The sequence below is a fragment of the Cebidichthys violaceus genome, unplaced genomic scaffold (assembly GCF_023349555.1).
Source record: "Cebidichthys violaceus isolate CVI_PGR_0920_01 unplaced genomic scaffold, fCebVio1.0.p SCAF_10, whole genome shotgun sequence".
Lineage (NCBI taxonomy): Eukaryota > Metazoa > Chordata > Actinopteri > Perciformes > Stichaeidae > Cebidichthys > Cebidichthys violaceus.
Window position 1 is genome coordinate 13793016 of NW_027176263.1, and position 21907 is coordinate 13814922.

Genomic DNA, 21907 nt, shown 5'->3' on the forward strand with positions numbered 1-21907 from the left:
AAAAAACACAATCAGTAAATAGTTTGTGGTCATTCATACACGTTTTGTACCCAAGTAACAACTTTATTTTCTAGTAAAGTGCTGCAGGAGGAACGAGACGAGAGGGGAAGGCCATGAGGAAGCAATAACTATGACTCGTATGAGGAGCCATAAAGATGAGGCGTCGCGTCATCCGCCTTATCACACATCAAAATGTTTCCCAGAGAGAACAGCAGCTCCATAAGTATGACCAATCATCTGAGTCATCTCTTGTATCAACACACATGGATGGCTCAATCACAGCCATCTCTCTCTCTGCCAACTGTACAGGTTGTGAGCGAGAGAGATAGAGGAAGAAGAAAAAAAGAAAAACAAAGAAAGAGCGATTCAGTCGGAGCGGGCCAGAGGGAGATTCAGTTGCCCATATGTGTAGCTCCATCCCTACACGGTCATCAAAAACGGATTAGGGCGCGGCGGCAAACGGCCGTGAGAGATTGTATCTCAGAACAGCAGGGAACAATCGCATGATTTAAGCACGCCGGGAGCAGCAGATTTGCATTGTCGAAGGATTCAATTTGCGCCTTCGGGCTCATCAAAGTGCCTGAGATTTACACGCCACCAATCCAATTTGTTTGCGGTCGCTCATCAGGACGCGAAGCCCGGCTTACGTACTGTAATGCCGATCCAATTTGCTCCTCCAGTGCCACGCGCGCGCCAACCGTAGCATAACGCGGCAAGAGTGGCTCTTCTCCGAGGATGGCGATGTCCTAATGATTAAATAAACACACACACATCGGGGCCTTCGATTCATCACTCTCGCCAAGCTCCGCTGGCTTAATTGGACTTTGTGCCTTGTGCAGAATGCATTTGCTTTGTATGGATATGTGTGCGTTCACATCACTACAGCTGCTGGTCTATAGATACTAGCAGAATGTGCTCACAGCTAACCCACATGACTTGGTAACTCTTCTGGTGGTCTAATGCTAATAATAATAAACTTTATTTGTATAGCGAGTGCTTTACAATAAAGGAAGATAGACTTTGAATGAACATGAACAAAAATAGACTTCAGTGGTGGTAATTTGAAACTTATTAGTCTCCGTGTCATCTTTTGTACAATCAATATTTGGTACCTTGGTGTCTGAGGTACAGCCAGAAAAACTGCCCCGGAAAAAAAAGTGAGACGCTGTGAGGGCTCTCTAATAATAAAGTAATAATACAAGTAAAGTAAAAAAATATTAAAATCAGTAAACATATTAGGATGCATACAATTTAATACAATTTTAAAGCAGTGAAAATAAGATGGAAAAAAATAGAAATAAGAAGAATGCACAACTTTAGTCGAGGTAGTTTGAGACTCATCCAACAAATGGCAAAAATCCAACAATGCGTCCAGACTTCAATCTTTCATCTTAACAGAAATGATAAAGGGTTTAGGGGCGCCCCAGTGGCCCAGGGGTTAATTTAAAAACCGTGAACCGCAACGTCCCCAGTTTGCATGCAACTTGGGGACCTTTGTTTGACTGTCTCCATGTCACCCTTCTGTACTCTGAAGCTCTACGTTACACTGATAACAGCTCAAAATGAAGCCTGTGTCTTGTCGTGCATAATTGTTAAAGAGTGTTTATGGATTTTATTATATATTTTACTTTTTGGGTGGATTTTCAACTTCAGGCAAGGGACAATAAATGAAAATGAGCCTTTTAGATAAGCTCTGGCTCATTTAGTTGTTTTTTTTCTGTTGATTAATGAGCACTGTCCCACTGATGTGATGAAAAACTACACTGTAAACTGCACTGTATGTACTGTAACAGTTGTTACAGTACATATAGACACACACACACACACACACACACACACACACACACACACACACACGGAGCCCACCCCCCCGCCAGGTGTACAAACAGACCTGCTGAGAGCTACTTAGAGAAGTCCCCTGCCTCCAATTAGCATTAATAGCACTTAAACCATGGGGGAAATGCATGGGGGTTTTTGGTATGCTAATCAAAAGGGCTAAAGGAGTGATCCCGGGATAAAAGAGAGCCCGAAGAATAGGATGAGTGAAACAGAGATAGACGAGGAGGCAGAGGAGAGGGGATAAAGAAGGATCAGACAGAAAGAGGCAGAGTGAGGAGTGGGAAAAGAGCAAAGTCTTCAAAGGGCTCTCGGAGCTGCTACACTTCAGGGTGGCCTGAACACACTCCGCTTCCTGAGGGACGGTCCCGGGCCTCAAACTGTCTGTGAACAATCCCCCTATCAGGCACTCTGTTACGGCTTTATTGACTAACAAGCCTGGGGTCATTTTGGTGTTAAAGAGATTGAGAGAAAATCAAGTTCTCCCCCTCTCACCTCCTTCAAACAATGAACTCCCAGGCCTGATAGCAACCCCCCCCCCCAGCCGAGCACAAAACTTTGCAATCGTTCAGTCATTTTCGATGACAGCCCGCCATTGTAAAAGCTGATTAAAAATACTCAACGGTGGCCATTAAAGGGCCATTCTGCGTCCCTGTGAGTGCAGGTATACAGGTTTGTTTCCTCCCTTTCTGTTTTCACCGCACCCTCCGCTGGCTCCGATGGAGATAACAAGTCTTAATGCGACGGCAAACAGTGGAATGGCGCACTGGGGCCAAAGTGATTAATGTGTCCGATTAGCGAGCGCACAAACTTATCGGCGAAAGGTAAACGGTCCGAGAGGGCGTGTGGGCTGGAGGCCGTCAGCTCATATCAGGCCCTTTTTGCCCGCAGTAAGACTAATTACACTAATTAATGGACCAAGCTGATAACTCCCAACAATTGTGTGGCTGTGTAGGAAACGGAGCTGCACTTAAAGGTATCCACACGTATAGGCACAAAAAATAAACATGCAAACAGTGAAACAACTGAATACGACTTGTGCAATAAAAGGAAATGAAGAAAGAAAATAAGACAAGATGCAGCCGGAAATGAGCTGTGGCAACATACGTGGCAGTAAGAACACAGGTTCATTAAAAGGCGAGTTCTGTGCCTTTAAGAGAGAATAATTTGGGGTGACACTTGGTGTGTCCTGATTGGGATGCTGTTGAATCCACTGTGTTCTGTTATAGTCTAAGTTGAGTACGTCTCACTTCCTGCACCTAAAAATTACAAAGAATTTCCTCAAGGGGACGAAATCTATGAAGAACGTACATTTTTTTGTCTAAAATACTGGGAATTGAAATGGTTACATTCTTGCATGCAAACATATTGAAACTTATTAAAGTGACATATACAGTATATAACAGTCTTTATACTGGCTCAAAATCCTACAAGATTGACAGCCGGTCTCAAGGCACTCAAGACGCAATGCATTGTGGGGCAGTTGAGTGTGTGCAGTAAGTTCACGTCTAAAACTCAAATCTTGCTGATGTAGCATATATCCGGTTCGTTCCAGCGTACACAGAACCAACAAACGATGCCGTATTAACGCACCACACACTCACTTAGCATGAATAGTCTGTCAGTATGCTAATTCAAACACAGCCTTCAAAACCCTTCATTTTTGAGGGCGTTGCTGATGGACACCATTCTCCCACAATGCAATGCACAAAGAGAAATTCAGGAGCTGCTCTAAAGTTGTGAAAAAACAAAACTAATTGTGGATGGTGATGAAATAAGCTGCAGGAAAACCTCAGAAATACGACCAAATTTAAATACGCCACACATTCAACAGGCCGAGTTTAAAACATGATACTTCTGTACTTTATTTACAGCAAATAATAAACTTACATGCTACCAAATGAAAAGGTGACAAATTCAAGTTTGAGACATCTGACCGCCTTCAGTGTCAGATAATGACACAGCTGCTGATGAAATATTTGTCTTGGCATTTACAGTTTCTATTACAGCGATCACCTCTTGTGTAAAGTTGACGTAAGAATACGCCCCCCCCCCCCCCCACACTCTTTTGTGTTTTGCCGACCACAACCGAGATGATGGGTGTGTGTGTGTGTGTGTGTATGTGTGTGTGTGTGTGTGTGTGTGTGTGTGTGTGTGTGTGTGTGTGTGTGTGCGCTCGCACGTCTGGACCCTCTGGCACCCATCGAGAGCTCATTCATTCATGCTTGGTTTGGGGTTTAATGTTTGACCTGGCTGCTGACACATTACTCACAACGTGTTCCGGGCCACTGTCAGCTTGTTTGTCTTGTAACAGTAAAAAAAAAAAAAACTGCCGATGTGAGCTCCGGCCCTACCTGCGGTGTGTCACTCGGGCCTCACCCGGCAGAGGGAGAGGCTGTCGCGACACACACACACACACACACACACACACACACACACACACACACACATTACTGTGCCGTACCAGCTACTGTAGCTATACACTCACTTTATCTGAATAAAATAAAATAAAAAAAGATTCAAACAATAAAAAGCTGTGTATTAAATGTGAGTTAGGATATTTTGTTGGAGCAGACTAACAACCTGCATCCCCAAGACCAGACACTCGGTCCTTGCCAGACTTCCTTGTCCCACATTCTCTTATCGCCCCATCAAAAGCTATTACCTTGTTCCACATAATGGCAAATAAGTGACAGGCCAAACAGTGGGCTAGTCTGGTGCTCAGTATTTAATGAGGGCAATATAAACTTGGGAATATAGGAAGGGCGGGAAGCCAAAGATAAAAGTCATAGTAACAGCGGCTTTAGTTCAAGGGTGGTGAAGAGCATCATGGGATAATTGGAGTGGCTAAAAGGCCAGAAACTGCGGGGTTTCGAGTGACTTGCCGCCTCTTACAGCTATGTTTGTTTGCCGTTGTCAGGGGAGGCTTGGCAAAACACAACACACACACACACACACACACACACACACACACACACACACACACACACACACATGCATGCACAGATTCAAAAAGATCAGCCAAATGCTATCAATAAAGCTGAATGTTTGCCTCAGTTTGTAGAGCTGGGAGGCTCGCAGGCACAACATTGGCACAACGCAGTACAAACAAGAGCGAAATGCCACCGGCGGCTCATGGCTGTGAGCCTGCTGGGGTTCAGTTATGGCGCGCTCTGCCTTTCAGCTGCTCCGAAACCAAGACGGGACGACGCAGATGGCGTCCGTTGCATCCTCTCCGCCACCGCGCGAGCTTGCTTTCTAACAAAGCCTACCCTCTTCAGTGGCAAGACGAGAGGCGATGACACATGACAGCGGACCGTCTTCGGCTGATCATCGCCAACAATGGCCCCTCATCATTTTCACGGGCTCTCCAGCAGTTACAATGATGGATGCGCTGATGGGTTGTAAAACAATGTCCCCCGTTGAGCAGATCGGAGCCGCAAGCGCTGAGTTCTGCGGTCGCACGTGCTCAGAGAGGCTCGGACGTGACGTTTTTGCCATTTGAGCACGTCGGCACCCCTTAAATGGAGAAATGGAGCCACGCGGAGCAGAAAACAAGAGGGCCCGTTCATGTGGGATGCAAACACATAGGGCTATAGGACTAACGTATACACAGTCAAACACACAAATGCACAGGGTGACATCATCCGTACGGGCCTTCAGAGGCCAGGCGTGTTGTGTGAAGAGCGTTGTTCACGGAACAAAGAGCGTCTCTGTGTGCGGGAGGGCCATCTGTGTGAGCGCTTCCTATGAGCTCGAGACGAGCCTCGAGGAATTTCTCCACCGACCCCGACGATTCTCTCGTATGTACTTATTAGCGGTTATTGAGGAGCTGGCGGGGAGCCACTCCGTGTCACTTGACCAGAGTTTCTCTCTCAGCTGAAGGGCGAAGTCATTCTGCCTGGCAGCAGCTTTCTAACCGCCCCCCCTTCCTTCCCCCTTTTCATGAACCTGTGAATCTTGGGAGCTTTTCTTCCAGCAGGCTGGCCGTTTTATGTTTTGGCCTATCCTTCGCAGCAGCTTTTTTTGGGAAATGTACGCTAACGGGCCAATGTTGCTGCCCTGCCCTGCTTCCCAAACGAGCGGAGACGCAACTGTTTATCCGTTTCTACCACCTCGCTGGCCTCACCTCCCGACCCCTGGGAACCACGCTCTGCCTGGTGTCTAGACTTGACAAACACAGATACAAGGCGCTGGAGCCACGCTGCTGCCTCTAGCACCTTCCCATCGTTCTCTCTATATGTACTTAAAGAGACGTTCGGCTGAGCTTTGCAAATTCCAGAACTGTGCATTTTTAGGTATTTGGCAGCCCATGGTATGTTGTAAGGTGGCAGTAAGGTGGCTGGTTATTAATAAACTTTTACTTGAGCTATTCATTTGTTTTTGTTGCATTTAGGCGCACTGATGTGGCTTTGCATTGTTAATCATGCTAGCAGCATTGTGTCGGCCGGTCCACCACTTTGGTTCAGATGGATTTCGATGACATTCATGCTCCCCAGAGGATGCATCCCTCTTACTTTGGTGATCTCCTGACTTTTCCTCTTGTGCAACTTCAGGTCAAAATTGAATAGCACATGCAAAATCTGTTTGCATGCTAACATGCTGGTGAACATGGTAAACACACCTGCTAAATGCCAGCATGACAGCATTGACATTGAGGGCATGTTAGCTCAAAGCACCAGTGTGCTCAAGCCTCACAGCTGTAGATCTCAGTCTTGTTTGGTGGAGTTTGCACTGGTGTAGTTTTGGTGTTAAGATTCTATTGATCAAATGTCTTGTGTAATTTCTGGACCACGTTTCTCACTTTAACGTGTCATCGGTTGGATTGGTGTGTGTGTTCACAGACCCATGAATAAAGCAGACGACGTGAATCTTAAAAAGGCATCTGACCATGGCCGTAAGAACACCATCAACCACCATTCTGTGACTATATTTTCTCAGCTGTCCAACAATCCTACATTTCCATGCTGTACCTCGCCAGTACCCACGTTTTGTACTGTATGCATTTGTACCTTGTCTCCTCTCTCCAAACCTTTACAAACAGACCCATGGGACATCTTCTCTGCTCCGGACTTTTCCCATCTTTCCTCCCACAACGTTCCACACCAACTCCTCGCTATGAAATCACTCATGATTTGCCCATCGATGGAGTTGTACCGCTGTTCTGATGTCACTCAAAATCTCCCTCAAAGCCCATTCTCAGTAACCAGGTTACAGGCCGAATATATTCTTCCACAGCTCCCTCATTGTCCACTGCATTTCCTCCTGAAACCGGGGTCCCGATTAAATTTTTGCATCGATCTCACACAAAAAAAAAGGCAAAGAAATCAGATCAGAGGAGTACTAAAAGCTTTCCCTTAAATCAATCAAAATACATGAATAAGTTACTGGTGCCTTAGTATGTTTTAGGGGATATTACCTTAGTTATGCCATTTCAAATATGAAATCAAAAGTACCATAATGCATAATAAAACTTGCCATTATTTTCAGTCAAACGGCCGTGCAGCAGGCAGCCTATGCAAAGATAAAGACCAGATGGTTGGTTGCAGTCCCACGGATTGAAACACAGGAGAAACTGTGTCTGAATAAACGATTGGTTTCTAATCAATGGGCTCATCTATTCTCTCCCAGCACACATGTTGAGAAAGCTAGTACCCAAACATGGGCTCTTGTGTACGAGTGTGCATGAGTCGTCCCGCAGCAGCCGACTGGCTCCAGGTCCAACTGTGACAAGACCCGGGCAAATTCCTCACCCCGGTGCCCAAGCACTTAAGACTTGTCATGGCCAACTTTGACAGACGGCTTTTTAAAAAGGGAAGAGATGTGCATTTTACGGCTTGCAGCGGCACAGGGGGAAGAATTTGCGTGTGTGCTTGCGGCAACAGTGATGTATATCCACTCCACAAAAAGAAGAAGAAAAAAAAAGAATAGAAAGGGAGCTGCTGGCCAGGAATGCTCCAGCTGTAGTAACGTGGTAAAAAAAAAAAATAGAAAGCTAGAGATACAATTTTCTGAGGCTATCGCTACGTGTGTACATCAGTCACTTTGTGTTATCCAGCCCTTAGTTCAACCTTGACAGCGTGTCTCATTTCGTGACAACTTCTCATCCACCACCGGGACGACGGACGGAATTAACTCGCAGATGAAATGTTTGTGACTCGTATTGATTTATAGATTTCAACAAAAGTGAGCCGTGTGCGCGCATGAGTGTGTGTGTGTGTGTGTGGGTGTGGGTGTCAGTGAGGGTGTGTTCTGGTTGGCCTGCATTTAAAAAAGAAAAAAAAAAAGAGCAATAACCTCACAGATGGCGAGGGGCTGGTCCAGAGCAGGCTATGTGATGGAGAACAATCGTTGAGGCTTGATTGCTCAAGGAGCACAAGGCAGAACTAACAGGGGGAGGGGTACTAGGATATGTGTGTGTGTGTGTGTGTGTATGCATGAAGTGGGAGGAGGGGGGTTGTTTAAGTTTAACTAGGCCACTGCTACCCATTACAAGCCTGACAATGATGTGGCTTGTCGCGCGCACAGAGTAGATCAAATCAAATTTCATATGCTGCTCCCGGGGCTTTCATCTGTTTGATTCATCATCACCTCAAGTGTGTGGAAATCATTTGTATTCTTCGGCGGTGGCGCATTCATTCCTCCCCGCGGAGGGATGATTCAGTATTATATGGATAGGTGCAAAAGTCAGCCGGTGTGAAAGGACAATAAATCCACCTGTCACTTATGCAAAGTGATGTAAATGGGGTCCCTGATTAAGACACAGAGTCATTTAAAAAACAGCGACTGGCAGAACCTTGACACATGCACTCTCTCTCTCACACACACACACACACACACACACACACACACACACACACACACACACAGTCTGTTTCACACACGTATGCACACACACACACAAACCGTACACTAAAAGCCACTCACACACGCTCTGATAGCTATGTATCTCTCTTTCTCATTCTCACACACACACACACACACACACACACACACACACACACACACACACACACACACACACACACACACACACACACACACACACACACTAAAATCCCCCGCCGCCCCTCGCCTGCCACTAGAGCAGTTTATCAAGTAATTATTGTTTGATTACAGCGTTTCATTATCTGCACTGATTGAGTCACAACCGGCGGCAAAGGTCAAGCGCCATTAACGCGCCGCTCCCGAAACATATTTCCACGCCGGCCGCGTGTTTGCCCTCCCTCTCCTCTGAAAGGGCTAATTGCAAATGCATTTGTTTGAGGAAGAGGAGACCATCCCACTCCGGTCTCCCACTCCCCCAAGTCCCACTGAGACGGAATATCAATGCCGCCCAAAGTGCAGCGACACACACACACACACACACACACACACACACACACACACACACACACACACACACACATATATATATGAAAAAACATACACATGGGAGCAGGATTGGGACCATTTCCAATCATACTTAACAACTGATACCCGTCACGGGTCCAACAGCTTTCATAAAACCATTTTGGACAATAAGGGGGTGATTAACTGCTTCTGATTTTACATATTAATAATGAGTCCCTATGGCCAGGATCTGGTCAGCATAGTCACTGCATTTACCAACAAGTGATGGCACCCTGTGGGTGAAAACTCATAAAAACATCTCTGAATTTGGTGATTTTTAAATGTTACAAATAAGCTGAAGGATTAAGTCTTCAATTATAATTTAAGAAAATTGTTTTAGGCTTAATAAACCATTAAAAAGCTCATTATTCCTTTAAAAAAAAAAAGAAGTGTTTGTGCACCCTGAGACTTGCCGCTTTGCACTTGCCGTTGCACTGTTAAAATTATAGGGCCGCATCGCTCATTGTGCAGAAAACCACACGACTAGATCGGGGAGATCACCAACAATCAAACTGCATGAAGATGTTGTGACATTTATCTTTAAAAAAATTTTAGGGGATCACAAATTCAGGAGGATTCATCCTCCGGGGACCATGAAATTGCCTTACCTAGACGCGTTAGAGTGGCTAAAGACAACTTAAGGACCTGATATCATTGCACGAAAGTGTCGACAGTAGCAGAAATCAGAGAGTAAAGGAATGATTTAAGCATTAGTGTGTGAGTGTGTGATGTAAGTTGGCTCCATACCTGGGTGGGAAGGAGATCTCCAGTTCATGCAGCCGATCTTTGAACACCAACAGCTCTTTGTCGTACTCTAAAAGCTGTACCAAGAAAAAGAAAAAAAGGAAGTTTACATTTTTTCAAAACATTTTTGATCAAGGGGAAAGTCAACAACGCCTGAACTCTCTTTTCCAGCTTTGCCCTTCTTTACATTCACACAGTTCAAACATCCCCCTCTAACAGTGTTCCACTGTGGGCCTCTGAGCAGTTACATCCTGCTGAGCAGCTTCGCCAAATACGAATATGATCCAAATGGTGTTTATTTAGAGTTCAAACTGACTATTTGTCCACTGAAAGATAAGTAGGTTTTCCCCAACAAACAGACACATGCCAAGACAATTCAAGGACGATTCGAGGACTCTTCCGATTCAGACAGTTTGATTCCATTTCTGACATTAACTGGATCTAGAAGTCCATACTACACAACAGGCTTCAGTCTCAGTGAGGGGTGGATGAGAATAAACTGAATGAGAGTTTAGGGGAGTAGATATCGTAGTTATCTTTGTATTGACCAGTTGTGTGTGTGAGTGTGTGTCACTCGCCTTGTCCTAGTCAGGAGGGGGGGGTCTATGTCTCCACACTGACAGTGCATCCGCACACTCTTCATCAATCATGTCTCCTCACCCAGCTGTACTCACTCACCAGAGTGTACACACGCATGTCCCCCGATCCCCCCCCTCTCACAAAGCCCATAAATCATTAGTGAAAAGTGCAATTAGCGGCTCCTTGTACACATTAATTATCTGGGAGATGAACAGGTAGCCCGGGCACCTGCATGGCTGCCTCACTGAGAGACTTGACGGCGACGTTTCCCAGCTACCCCGGAGGACCTCGCGTCAGCTCCGCCCCTCCCCTTTTCCTTTCAGACAGGAAGACACCGAGATGAAGCCGGGACACGTTTGTTCCGTGGTAAATTGGGCTATTGTACATATTTCAAACACCCGGCTACAATTACGGCCCGATGAAGACCTCATCCTAGACGGCGTGAGTCTGACAGCGGCTGTGCCGGCAGCTCGACGTTAATGACATTACATTGGTGTATTACATGCAGCGATGTGTTGATGGCTACATGATGAAATATCATGTAGGGGATGACGCGGTGCACATGGGTAATGCTTGGAAGGACGTCTTCACAAAGTGGAGGCGCGGGAGGAGGGATGAAATATCAGCAGAAGGTAACTACAGTCTTCCATCTACACTGACATATTTATGTTGTGCATGTATGACCGCATATGGATTGTTTGTCTTCGCGGCGCCATTAAGTGCACATGTATACAAAAATAAAATAAGCCAAAGTCCGGTGTGTGTGTGTGTGTGTGTGTGTGTGTGTGTGTGTGTGTGTGTGTGTGTGTGTGTGTGTGTGATTACGTGTCAGTGGTGTAGAACAGTGGCTATTACTTGCAGGCAGAGGGGCCTCCCAGACGGAGTCTCGGCGGTTCAGGAGGGCAGATGTGCTGCATTCATCAAACTCACACTGCCGGGGTCACAGGAGAGACTCGCACACTGTGGATGAGGGATGACTGAGCAGGGGATGCAACCCCACGCTCCACTGTACACCCCATCTCGCCATTCACCCGCTGACACCTTCCTCTAGCACGCACGTGTGTGTGTGTGTGTGTGTGTGTGTGTGTGTTGCAGCCTGACTGACACTGGAGGCTGATAGCAATACAGATAATTTAGGGATAAAAATATCAGATAATTAATTATGAAAATGAAACTTTGAAATAAAAACAATAAAAAATTATATATATATATATATATATATATATATATATATATATATATCATAAAACTGTAACAACTTAGTTACTGTTGCTAGGGTAATAACAGTGGCAGATTTACCACTTGAAAATCTTAAGTCATGTTTTGAAACAATGAATTCCTGAGGAAGACAAAAGAAGGCTTCTCATTTCTAGCTGATTACCGTATATTTTGTCGTCTAAAAAGACAGCGGTCGCTAGCGGAATTTATTAGCTGTGGCTAGCTAGCTAACTAAGCTAACGTAAAGCATTATGAGTTGGTTGAAAATGCTGTCTCTGGCTGATTTGTTCATGTTTCAAACTGACTCCTTTCCACCAATTTTCCTTCATTGGAAAACGTCATGAGGTTTCTAGCCTTTCTGTCAGGATGTTGTCTCAGATGCATTGTCTTTCCGGATCCGACCCTGCAACCTCCAACTGTGAAAAGGGAAATCAATGTAGAAGTGCCTGAAATAATTCTCTCTAATGGCCAGCAGGGGGCAACTCCTCTGGTTGCAAAAAGAAGTCCAATTGTACAAAGGTCTATGAGAAAATGATTTATTCCCTCAGTAAACATTGTAAACATAAGTTTATGGTCTCAATCTCTAGTTTCAAGTCTTTTTCAATAAATCATGATGTTCAATTAGTAAATTATGGTCCATTTAGAGTAAAATAGACCATAAAGCAGATTATGTTTTAGGGTGTGGCTATCTTGTGATTAATTAAAAGGTCACTACCACTGCGTTGTCTGGTCAGAGTTATACGCATTTTTGTCTTACAACTTTCACCCTTTCACAGATTGTTTACAGTTAATTAAGGTTAATAGTAATCTTCACTGGTCGTCTTAAGAAGTCTTATTCAGCATTTGGTTGTATTTAGCTCCACCCTCTCCTGTCACTTCTGGTTGCAAAAAGCCAAGATGACGACGGCCAAAATGACAAACTTTAGGCTTCAAAACAGCAGTCCACAAAGCAATGGGTGACGTCACTGTGACTACGTCCACTTCCTATAATTGGCTGTAATTGGGCTAATATTGTGTAGTCTGAAACCAGCATAAGCGTCTACATGCTCATACTAGTATAATGGTGAATGCCCAAATCAATAATTGACATTTTCTATAGGCACACACGTGAATAGTGTTGAGGTAAAGCACCTCAGTTTATATGAGTGTGACAGTTTAAACGGGGGATGAGCAACATATGGCTGTGTGTGTCTACGGAGACTATGCCTTAAGTGAATGTCGAGTAATTAATTCAGGTGGATAAAAAAAGCCTGCAGCAACAAATTTCACACCACATTTCATCCCAGGTCAATTAGGCATAATGCTCTGCTGCTCTGCCAGGTCAGTGGTTTAAAAAAAACAGCTTCTATTGGTTCAAGGCCTCGTGACATTATACCACCAGGAGTAGTTTGTCAACCAGAAATGACCTTGGGAGTTGTGGAGGAGGTGGCGCGAGATGATGCAGCCCCGGCAATATCACAAAGGGGAAAAGATGAAGAAGTGTCTGGATAAAAACTACCCTGTCATGGGCACAAATTTCTGACTTTACTTGGACGATCGGCGAGCTCTTAAATCAGAGTGGCAGTGATGGCTAAGCGGCAGGAAGTAAAAAAATAAGTTAATACGAGGGCTTTGCCCACCCCCTCCACAAATGTTCCTCTCACTATGATGGCGGTTTGTCCACCACCTGTAATTGTGCTTTGATTTACGCGTTGTCAAATATCCCCTGTGACAACACCTGCTGCCATTAAAAGCCATCAATAAATGTTGGGGTGAAAGGTCATTTAATTTGATTTTTACATCGCGCACTTGGCTTTCATTGCAGGAGGCCATATTTTTCCTTCTTTTTATGGGATCTTCATTATTTTGTGTGGAAAAGCGATAAACTGTCACTGCCGGAAGGGGGGGGGGGGGGGAACCAACCCAAACACAAAAACACTACAGTGCACTGCACATCTGATCTTCCATGTTCATGTTATGTAGAGGAAAGAAATTGAGAAACTATTCCACAATAAGGCCACAATTTAGGCTTGAACCTCCACTCAGAGGCTTTGTTAGCATATGTCATAAGTGTATAAAAAAACCCCGAAAAAAACAAAAACATAATTTAAATATATAACAGTAAACAAAATGTAGATTATAGTTGTCGCAGTGAAGCCGGCATAAGGGGAGTGCGCTAGAACTCAAAAAATGTTGTATACATTTTGCAGCCAAATAAAATTGTTTACAGGATATTCAACCTTTGTTTCTTTATAACGCATTTAATACTTTATTTATTTCTTTACAGGGCTTGTACGAAGGCGATAAAGTCGTCAATGAATATGAGATATGAGTTTATGGATAATTTCAATCCCTCCTCGGCAGTGTGGAGGTTGGTTTATGCCGTTTTACCGGCTGCACTCGTTGTCTTCTTGCTTCTTCACAGCACATTTTGTGTTCGTGCGCCCTCTGGCGTTTCGGAGAACACCGCAACGAGCAGCGAGTTGAGCATCAAACGCCTTCGTGCCTGCTCGGAGCTTGCGCAGCATCTGCGGAAGCTCACGCCACGGTGCCAAGTGCGAGTACAAATGGAGCCCAAGGCCTGCGGCTCATGTATACCATCTATTCTGAGAGGGCTAAGTAAGCAGTCAACACTTCTCCTGAACCATTCCAAAGAGTGGCGGACTAAAAAAGAGAATGAGACAACCAGGGGACGCTGTACGGCATCAGTTTATATGAATCCTATAAGGTCCCATTTCATTCAACACGGTTTCTGTAAGAGATCTGACAGGAAAAAAAATGCTTGGAGCGGCATTTGTTCTTTATTCTTCTATGCCGTCTCCGGGGCTTTTGAGTAATGCTGAGGACTACGCCAGCAGCATGACAAGGAGAGGCAGGCCAGACAGGAAAGGTTCATCACTTGCTACAGCCAGTACACAAACGCACCCTCCTTCTCCTGGTAACCCCCCCCCCCCCCCATTTGCAGACATCACACTGATAAAGTCACAATAAAGAGATACTGAAACAAAATCAATGGGGACGGAGGAGGGGGACGGCCCCTCGGCGAGTGTGTGCTCCAGGAGAGCAAGGAAACGCTGCAGATCTACAGACGCACAGCACAGGACACGCTGCGTTCACACACACACAACACGCTCCTCCCATCTCTCCACCGGAGCAAGGCCCCCGCGGTGGCCCTTGACGCCACGAGCGCCTGGAAAATTTAATCTTCCCAAATACTCATCAGGGCTCTCCATCGTCCCGCCGTGACAGCGCCGGGGATAATTAATTATACAATTTCGATGGGAATATCGACTAAACAAACCTATTAATCATAGCAAAAGTCAATAGGCATGGACACATTCAATCATGTCCCGGCCAATGATTACTCCTCTCAAAATACAATAATTATTTTCAAGAGCTGCCTCGAATTAAATTCCTGTCAAGCCGGTACAAGTCTTGCAGTTGATGAAGGATGCAATGGATTTTTTTTTCTTCTTCTCCCTCCACTCCCCCCCTTCTCCCCCAGTGGAGGAGTGTGAGGAGGGACATTTATCCTTTTGGAAAGGTAGTTTGTTTTATAAGGATCATAACATGGTGTGTTTAACTAGACCATGACCATCAGATTATCTCTGATGCCCCCATTATGTCATCCATCTTGTCAGGCCTGGTGAGGAGGAGGAGGAGGAAGTTGGGTGGGGTGGGGGTGCCTCAGCCTCATACTGCTACACTTCCTGCACATTTCTGCTGATCAGATTCAATGATTCTCCCCTGTCCAACATCATAACGTGTAAGGTCAATATCTGCCAGCATCATGCCGGAGTCTTTCAAATTCCATCTTTGCTTAAATAGCTGACTGATGTCCCGTCCTGCTGTTTTGGTGAGCTACCTTCATCACTAGGGGTCAGTTTAAATGCTTTTTATTCAGGAAAAATTATCACACGATAACATTCATTTGCAAAAAAATTTTAAGGATGATTTTTCCCTCGAAAAACAACCTAGGTTTCCAATTGGTAGGTCAAACAGACAGACTTGTTCACACAACTGAAATTGTGCGTCCAAGCGTTACTAAACCCACAGCGCCGCGCTGGATTCTGGGTAAGCTTTGTGTAACTTCAGCACATACAAAACACAGTTAATGTGTGATATTGTGTTACAGTGCAGAAACATTTTCCCTCATCTCAAAAGGGAAAATTCACAACCTTTTTATGTGGATGTTCTATCAGTGTTGATGGTAAATGATGATAAATCCCTCAGTGCGTGCTATGTTGACAGAAAAAGCTGAGTCCCCTCAGTTTTTGCAGAGCCGTACCGTGTTTGCAACACCAGCGAAGACAACAAGGAAGTTCTGTTTTTTTAACTTTATTTACCAAATGGAACATCAGGTTCAGGAAGTTCTTTTTTCCAGCAGCATCTAGAGCACAGCGCCACCTGGCTACCCAGAGGCAGAGATGAGAAATCCAAGCTGAGAACTCAGCTTTCTCATTCAATATAGCAGCACTGAGGAAAGGATGGCTTCAATCTACTACTTGTACCATCAACAGGGATTGGACATCCACATAAAAAGTTGGAGAATTTTCCCTGTAAATTCAAAGAAACGGGAGGAGGGAGAAGTAGTGGAGTAAATTCTACTTCCTTTTCACAATTTGTATGACTACAGGGGCTGCATTCAGTACACAGGCATAAAGCAGAGCAATGCTGGAACAGAGCATCAGTTAGGTTCAGGCCTTCACAGACAAAAATACTCATTGACCAAGTCAGTAGCATGCAAACATAAGAACAGATGAACAGATTTTGCATGAATGGGAAGATGTGGCTCATATCACACGATAAACCACCATTTTAACAAACTCTAATATACAATTTCCTTGTAATCTAAGATCAGGGTGCAATTCCAATTAAAGTTAATACATTTTACTGTTAAGGCCAACAACATGAATAAACTCTAAAACTCCCAGACAAGTGGCAAACTACTGAATGTAATATACAGCCATATAAAAGTGGAAATGTATACCGGGTGTTTTTCTCTCTGCAGACATTTAACACTCATATAAAAGTTATTCCAAAGACATTTGGCCCCACGGGGGGGGGGGGGGGGGGGGGGGGGGGAGCGAGCGTGCTGAAGTGTCGCCATGACTGAGGTTTGCACACACGCTCACTTACCTTTACGCTTCCCTTTCTGTACCTGCTATCTAAATATGAAAAGCCCTCACATCAAATTCTTTTAAACTTTTGACTTTCATTCCTTTGTGCTGTGTCCCTCTCACAGATAATCAATTTGAAATGTAGTAAATGGCAGCTCTTGTCAGTATACATTGGAAAAAGAACGTCTACACAGCTGATGAAGTGATTTGAAATGTATAATAAACAACTGGAAGTGGAGAAATGGGAGCACAGATTGATATATAAAAGGTTAGGAAGTGACTTACCGAGGTCCCATTGTTTTCCCGGAAAACGTCCTGGTTGACATAATTAAAAAGCTTCTTTTCAAGTTGAAGAACAACCTGTATCGTCGGCGAGAGAAAAACGGCGCTCTGATTAATACCAATGCTAATGTGAACTGCACTTTGTAATTAGAGCGCTAATGAACAGCAGCGCACTGCTGCAGTGGCGCACGGCGCTGGTAGTTCTACACGTGTCTCACTGAGGCAACACTTTACAATGCATGTTAACACAACCTGTAATAACTCAGGTTGAGCTGTATGATGAATATAGAACTAGAAAAATAATTAGTGTTAGTGAAGGTTTAATTACAAGTGCAATTTTCCCTTTTCAATATGTAGCATAGATGCATCATTGTATTGCTATCAGGGCCTGGTGACATCAGGAATTCTGCAGCCAAATCCATTCAGTTTGATGGAATCGCCACAATCTGTGGATTTGCATAATTCACATTAACTTCAACTCTGATGCGCAAATTCTCACCACTGACCAATACGAAGCTGTCATAGCTTATTAGGTGAGTTATTTAGCGCTCGGCTGTTATATAAGATAACAAAATGCAGCAAATATCTTTCTCGAATATGCCGCGTGAGCTAGCAAACTAGCTTGCTAACGGATTCAGTTTGTAAGTTAGCTTGATCAAAGGGTTTTATTTCCCCCTCTTTTATAACTCTTTATTGAATGACATGATGATAAAAATGACGACTGAGTATAGAGAAAATATAGAGAAGCTGTTGTGACTGACTAGTGCTAGCATGTTTCCCTGCTTGGTAATGCGTTCGCCAAGCTAGCAAAGATCACCAGCTAGCGCGGTCCCTTTGTCACAACTCGCTAGGAATGAATTTTGCGTAAAACTTCAATAAAAGTTTTTATTGAAGTTCGACAAAAAGGTGTCAGTATGACAATATGGTTTGAATGCAGTCATAAATGTTTTATTGGAATGAAGTTATGACAAATCAGTAATGTCACAGGCAGCCTTAAAGGGGAACTACGCCTTTTTTCAAAAACCATACATATTATTCATATTGTCTAAACATATGAGTAAACATGAACAAATTTCTCCTGAATCGCAAAAAAATAGATTGTGACGTCATCAAGTATAAAGTGTGGACATTTAATGAATTAGGAGAGACGTTGTAGGTGACAAAGAGCGTCTATGGGTACATTTTCTGTTTCACAACCGAGAACACCACATTCATTGTCAATGAAGCGTCTCCAGACTTAACATCTGATGACATCACAACTTTGAGACTTACCTCCCTGTTTTCTGGCTTCGGGAGAAATCTGAATATCTGAGATCATGTTCACAGATATGAGTTGGCCCTTCCAAGGCCAAGGAAATAATATATTGGAATTCTAAAATGTAGGTGGTGTTCCCCTTTAATGACTTATAGCTCACCTTTCGGTCGTTGTCACTTTCTCGGAATATTAGCTTGTCGACTTCATTGGTGTCAGCGGCTCTGACTGTCTGCATGGTTGCAGTGGAGCAGAAACTCTGGAGGCGAGAGAGGAGGAGAGTGAGTCATCAGAAGAAGAAGAAAAGAGGGTAAAGGGCAAATCCTGTTAAGAATACACACTGGTTCATGAGGAAAAAAGATGGTTAGAATGGAAACCACTTGTGAATTTACATCTATTTTACTTTGTTACCCACATGTTAACATGTTCACACTTTGTACAGTACCATGCACTACAATGCTGTTTTTTTTTTTTTTAAAAGAACCATCCCACAAACCGCCACATCACTGTCCCTCCTCTTGATCCGGCTCTATGTACTGACCACATGGACTGTGTGCATGGTTAAATTCCCCTTTGTGGACTCTTTTAACAATTAGTTAAACATTCGACCATCTGTGTTTGAAGACAGTTGAATGAGGTAATCCCTCAGCCAGCGGTTCCCATACCACACGGCGGAGATCGGGTGACCTGATTGAAATTCAAAGCACAGATTAGATAATCGGGTCAAGCCAATATAGCGGGGCAGCAAAGAAGGACCCTTTAGACTGAAATGTCACAAATCAGTCCGGCTTCGGCCACGGAGAAACGGCACGCCAGATTAGAACAAACACCTTGCCTTGAGAGAAAGTGGAACCCCCCCCCACTGCCTCAACCCCATTCCTTCACCCCCCCCCCCCAAAAGCAACTTTCTAAAGCCCTAACAAATCGCTCCATCTTTCACTCATTTAGGCCATCCAAATGCAGGGTCAATATGGTCCCCTGGCAGCCAAATGCTAATGCGCTTAAGTGCGCTTAAGCAGCTTTGTGCGATGAATAGGCCAAAGAAGGAGCTGGTGAGAAGGGCAAGAGATACTTTCCCTGTCAAAAAGTCATTGTAGCCACGACTAGCAAAGACAATCGCAGACAATTTTTGTCATCTCTGATTAGCGCCAACTGCACCAAATTTGGTCATGTGGTACATCTTTTTTTTTCATTAATTCGATTTTTTTTTAATTGATAAAAAAAAAAACTACAACCTTTCTGGACGGTGAAGTGAAGGAAGTGAGTTTTTGAAATATAATTAAAGGACCTTAAGGTTTTGGGATTCTGTGAGCGTCGGGGTTCTTGTAATTCTTCCAAGCGAGCCCCCCCCCCCCTCTGTCGGCCGCTTTGCAAATCCAAAAGTCAGTCAAGCAGAACTCCCTCGCCACTTCCACAGCTAATACCGAGGCCAGAAGCTCACGCCGCTTACTGGCACAATAAGCATCAAGATCCAAAAGACGAAAACAGCCCCTCTGTTGGCGTCAGACGGAAACCCGGTCATCCCTAAACGTGAAAGTGTCCTCTGCATTCGGCAGTGGCTGACATGCACGTGGATATGAACTGATACATATGTAGTTTTCTACCTGGAGGAGAGTGAGACGACATCATTCTCAGGGAGATAATGGAACCACGGATTTGGTATTCATGTTAGCCAAGAGTGTCGCTGCAAGGAAGACTCAATTAGACAAAAAAATAATTAGCTAATGCTGCCTTTTCTTGTGGGGTAAAGTGTCTTCTCCCAGAACAATTACAATCTGGATTCCAGGGGAAACTAATGATTCCAACTGCAGGTTGTTTTTTTTTGGGCCCATCGCGAGGACGACAAAGACGCTGAAGACACTTGACTTATTCAAGACGTGTTTTACATACACTCGATGAGAACAGGACAAAGCCCTTTTCTTCCATTTATATTTCACTCAAACTAAAGTTGAAGAGCTTTTTGCTGCTTGATGCAGCCAAAGCTTTGGGGGTCCTGGACTGGACTATCACATGGCGCTGGATGCCGACATGTGGCTGATTGATCCATTCATCAGTGCATTGACTGACCGATCAGTGTGTCAGTGCGGTTGGCGGTGGCTGATTGCACCCGATTGATCCCAGCTCCCCTACCGTCGTCCTTTGTGACACCATTTGAGACACACACACACGTGAAAACTATTAGAATCCCATGCCGTCACCTAGGACCACATCAATGAAGCAACGTCTCCTCCTCATAGCCAGCAGGTGCTTGTGCCGAACATGCGCCGATTTCTTTTCCCTTTTTCCCGCCTCCTAAGAACATTACACATGGACGTGCTCTCACTGACCACCCTAAAAGATATTATCATGATTCATTTGGCTGCAATCGGCTTCTTATTCAATGACAATTAGTGTTCAGTGCAACCGATCGATGGGAAATAGCAGCCGAGAGATGCAGCTGTGGTCATTGGGACAGTGAGGATGTCTTCACTCCTCCTGGGCTCCTTCAACTGATCCTGCAAAGTGACTTGGCATCACATCCCTGCATTATGGGTCACAGGTCAACACTGAGTGTTTGTGGAGGGGCAGGGGACCGGGGGCCGTTGGGGAGGGGGACCACGAGAGGTTGCCGAGGAAGGCGCTGCCTTTGTGCGTCAATGGAGATAATCTCATGACTGTCGAAGGAGGAAGCGGCTGTTTAAAAGGAGCTCTCTATTCCAGCTGCTCTCCTTAGAAGAGAGGTTAAAGCAATCTGTCCCACTTCAAAGAGCAAAGACACACACACATTCAGGCCTTCTGTTTCTGGGCCTGCCAACAGATGGAGGCGATCCACTGTGCCCAACTTTAAACACTGAGGAACCCCGAACGCAACACCGAGGCCTTCATGACAAAGCGTATCGCACACAGGGGCGTTTTACAATGCAACAGATTAACGGGACGGGCCCACGAGGAAAGAACATTAAATTACACTGATAAGAAGTATGGAATATATCAAAAGCAGCAAAACTATCTTGTTAACATTATTGTTTCTTGGAAACAGAGCGAAAAATAAAGCTGGCGTTATTCTGTATTTTCACAATCCCACGAAATGCATTATTCAATAATTTCACCTTAATTTTTAGAGATTACAAATCTCCTTTCAGAGGAAGTAGGTGAGGGCAAGAAAGCAGCATTAAAAGCACAAATATCAGACAAAACAGCAAAAAGTTAACAACATAAAACTGAAAAAATTAACCGTTTAAGATATAAACTTTCAAAACAGGTCACAAATACAAAGTTGTATTAAAAAAAAGGTTCACCGGTTCCCTAAAACAGCTGGGTTCTGTAGTCTTTAGCAAACATTACTCACATTACATTACATGTGCAACAGTGTGACTCATTGAGGTGTTTATGGACATCAATGAAGCTCTATGGCACAGAGGAAAAAAAACATATTGGACTTCAAATACACAAATATTTCATCATAGTGTATGATTTATTATATATATATATATATATATATATATATATATATATATATGTAATT

At 44.3% G+C, this 21907-nt stretch overlaps 1 protein-coding gene across 2 annotated transcripts in view; it reads right to left on the reverse strand.

The window, feature by feature from the left end:
• Positions 1-21907, reverse strand: part of LOC137884760 (inositol polyphosphate-5-phosphatase A) — a 139553-nt gene that overhangs the window by 6363 nt on the left and 111283 nt on the right. For both annotated transcript variants that reach the window (XM_068726764.1, XM_068726771.1), the window contains exons 10-12: positions 18566-18661; positions 17154-17228; positions 9976-10049 (exon numbers count right to left, since the gene is read on the reverse strand). In XM_068726764.1, the coding sequence (XP_068582865.1) occupies positions 9976-10049; positions 17154-17228; positions 18566-18661 (245 nt within the window). The remainder of the gene's footprint in view (positions 1-9975; positions 10050-17153; positions 17229-18565; positions 18662-21907) is intronic.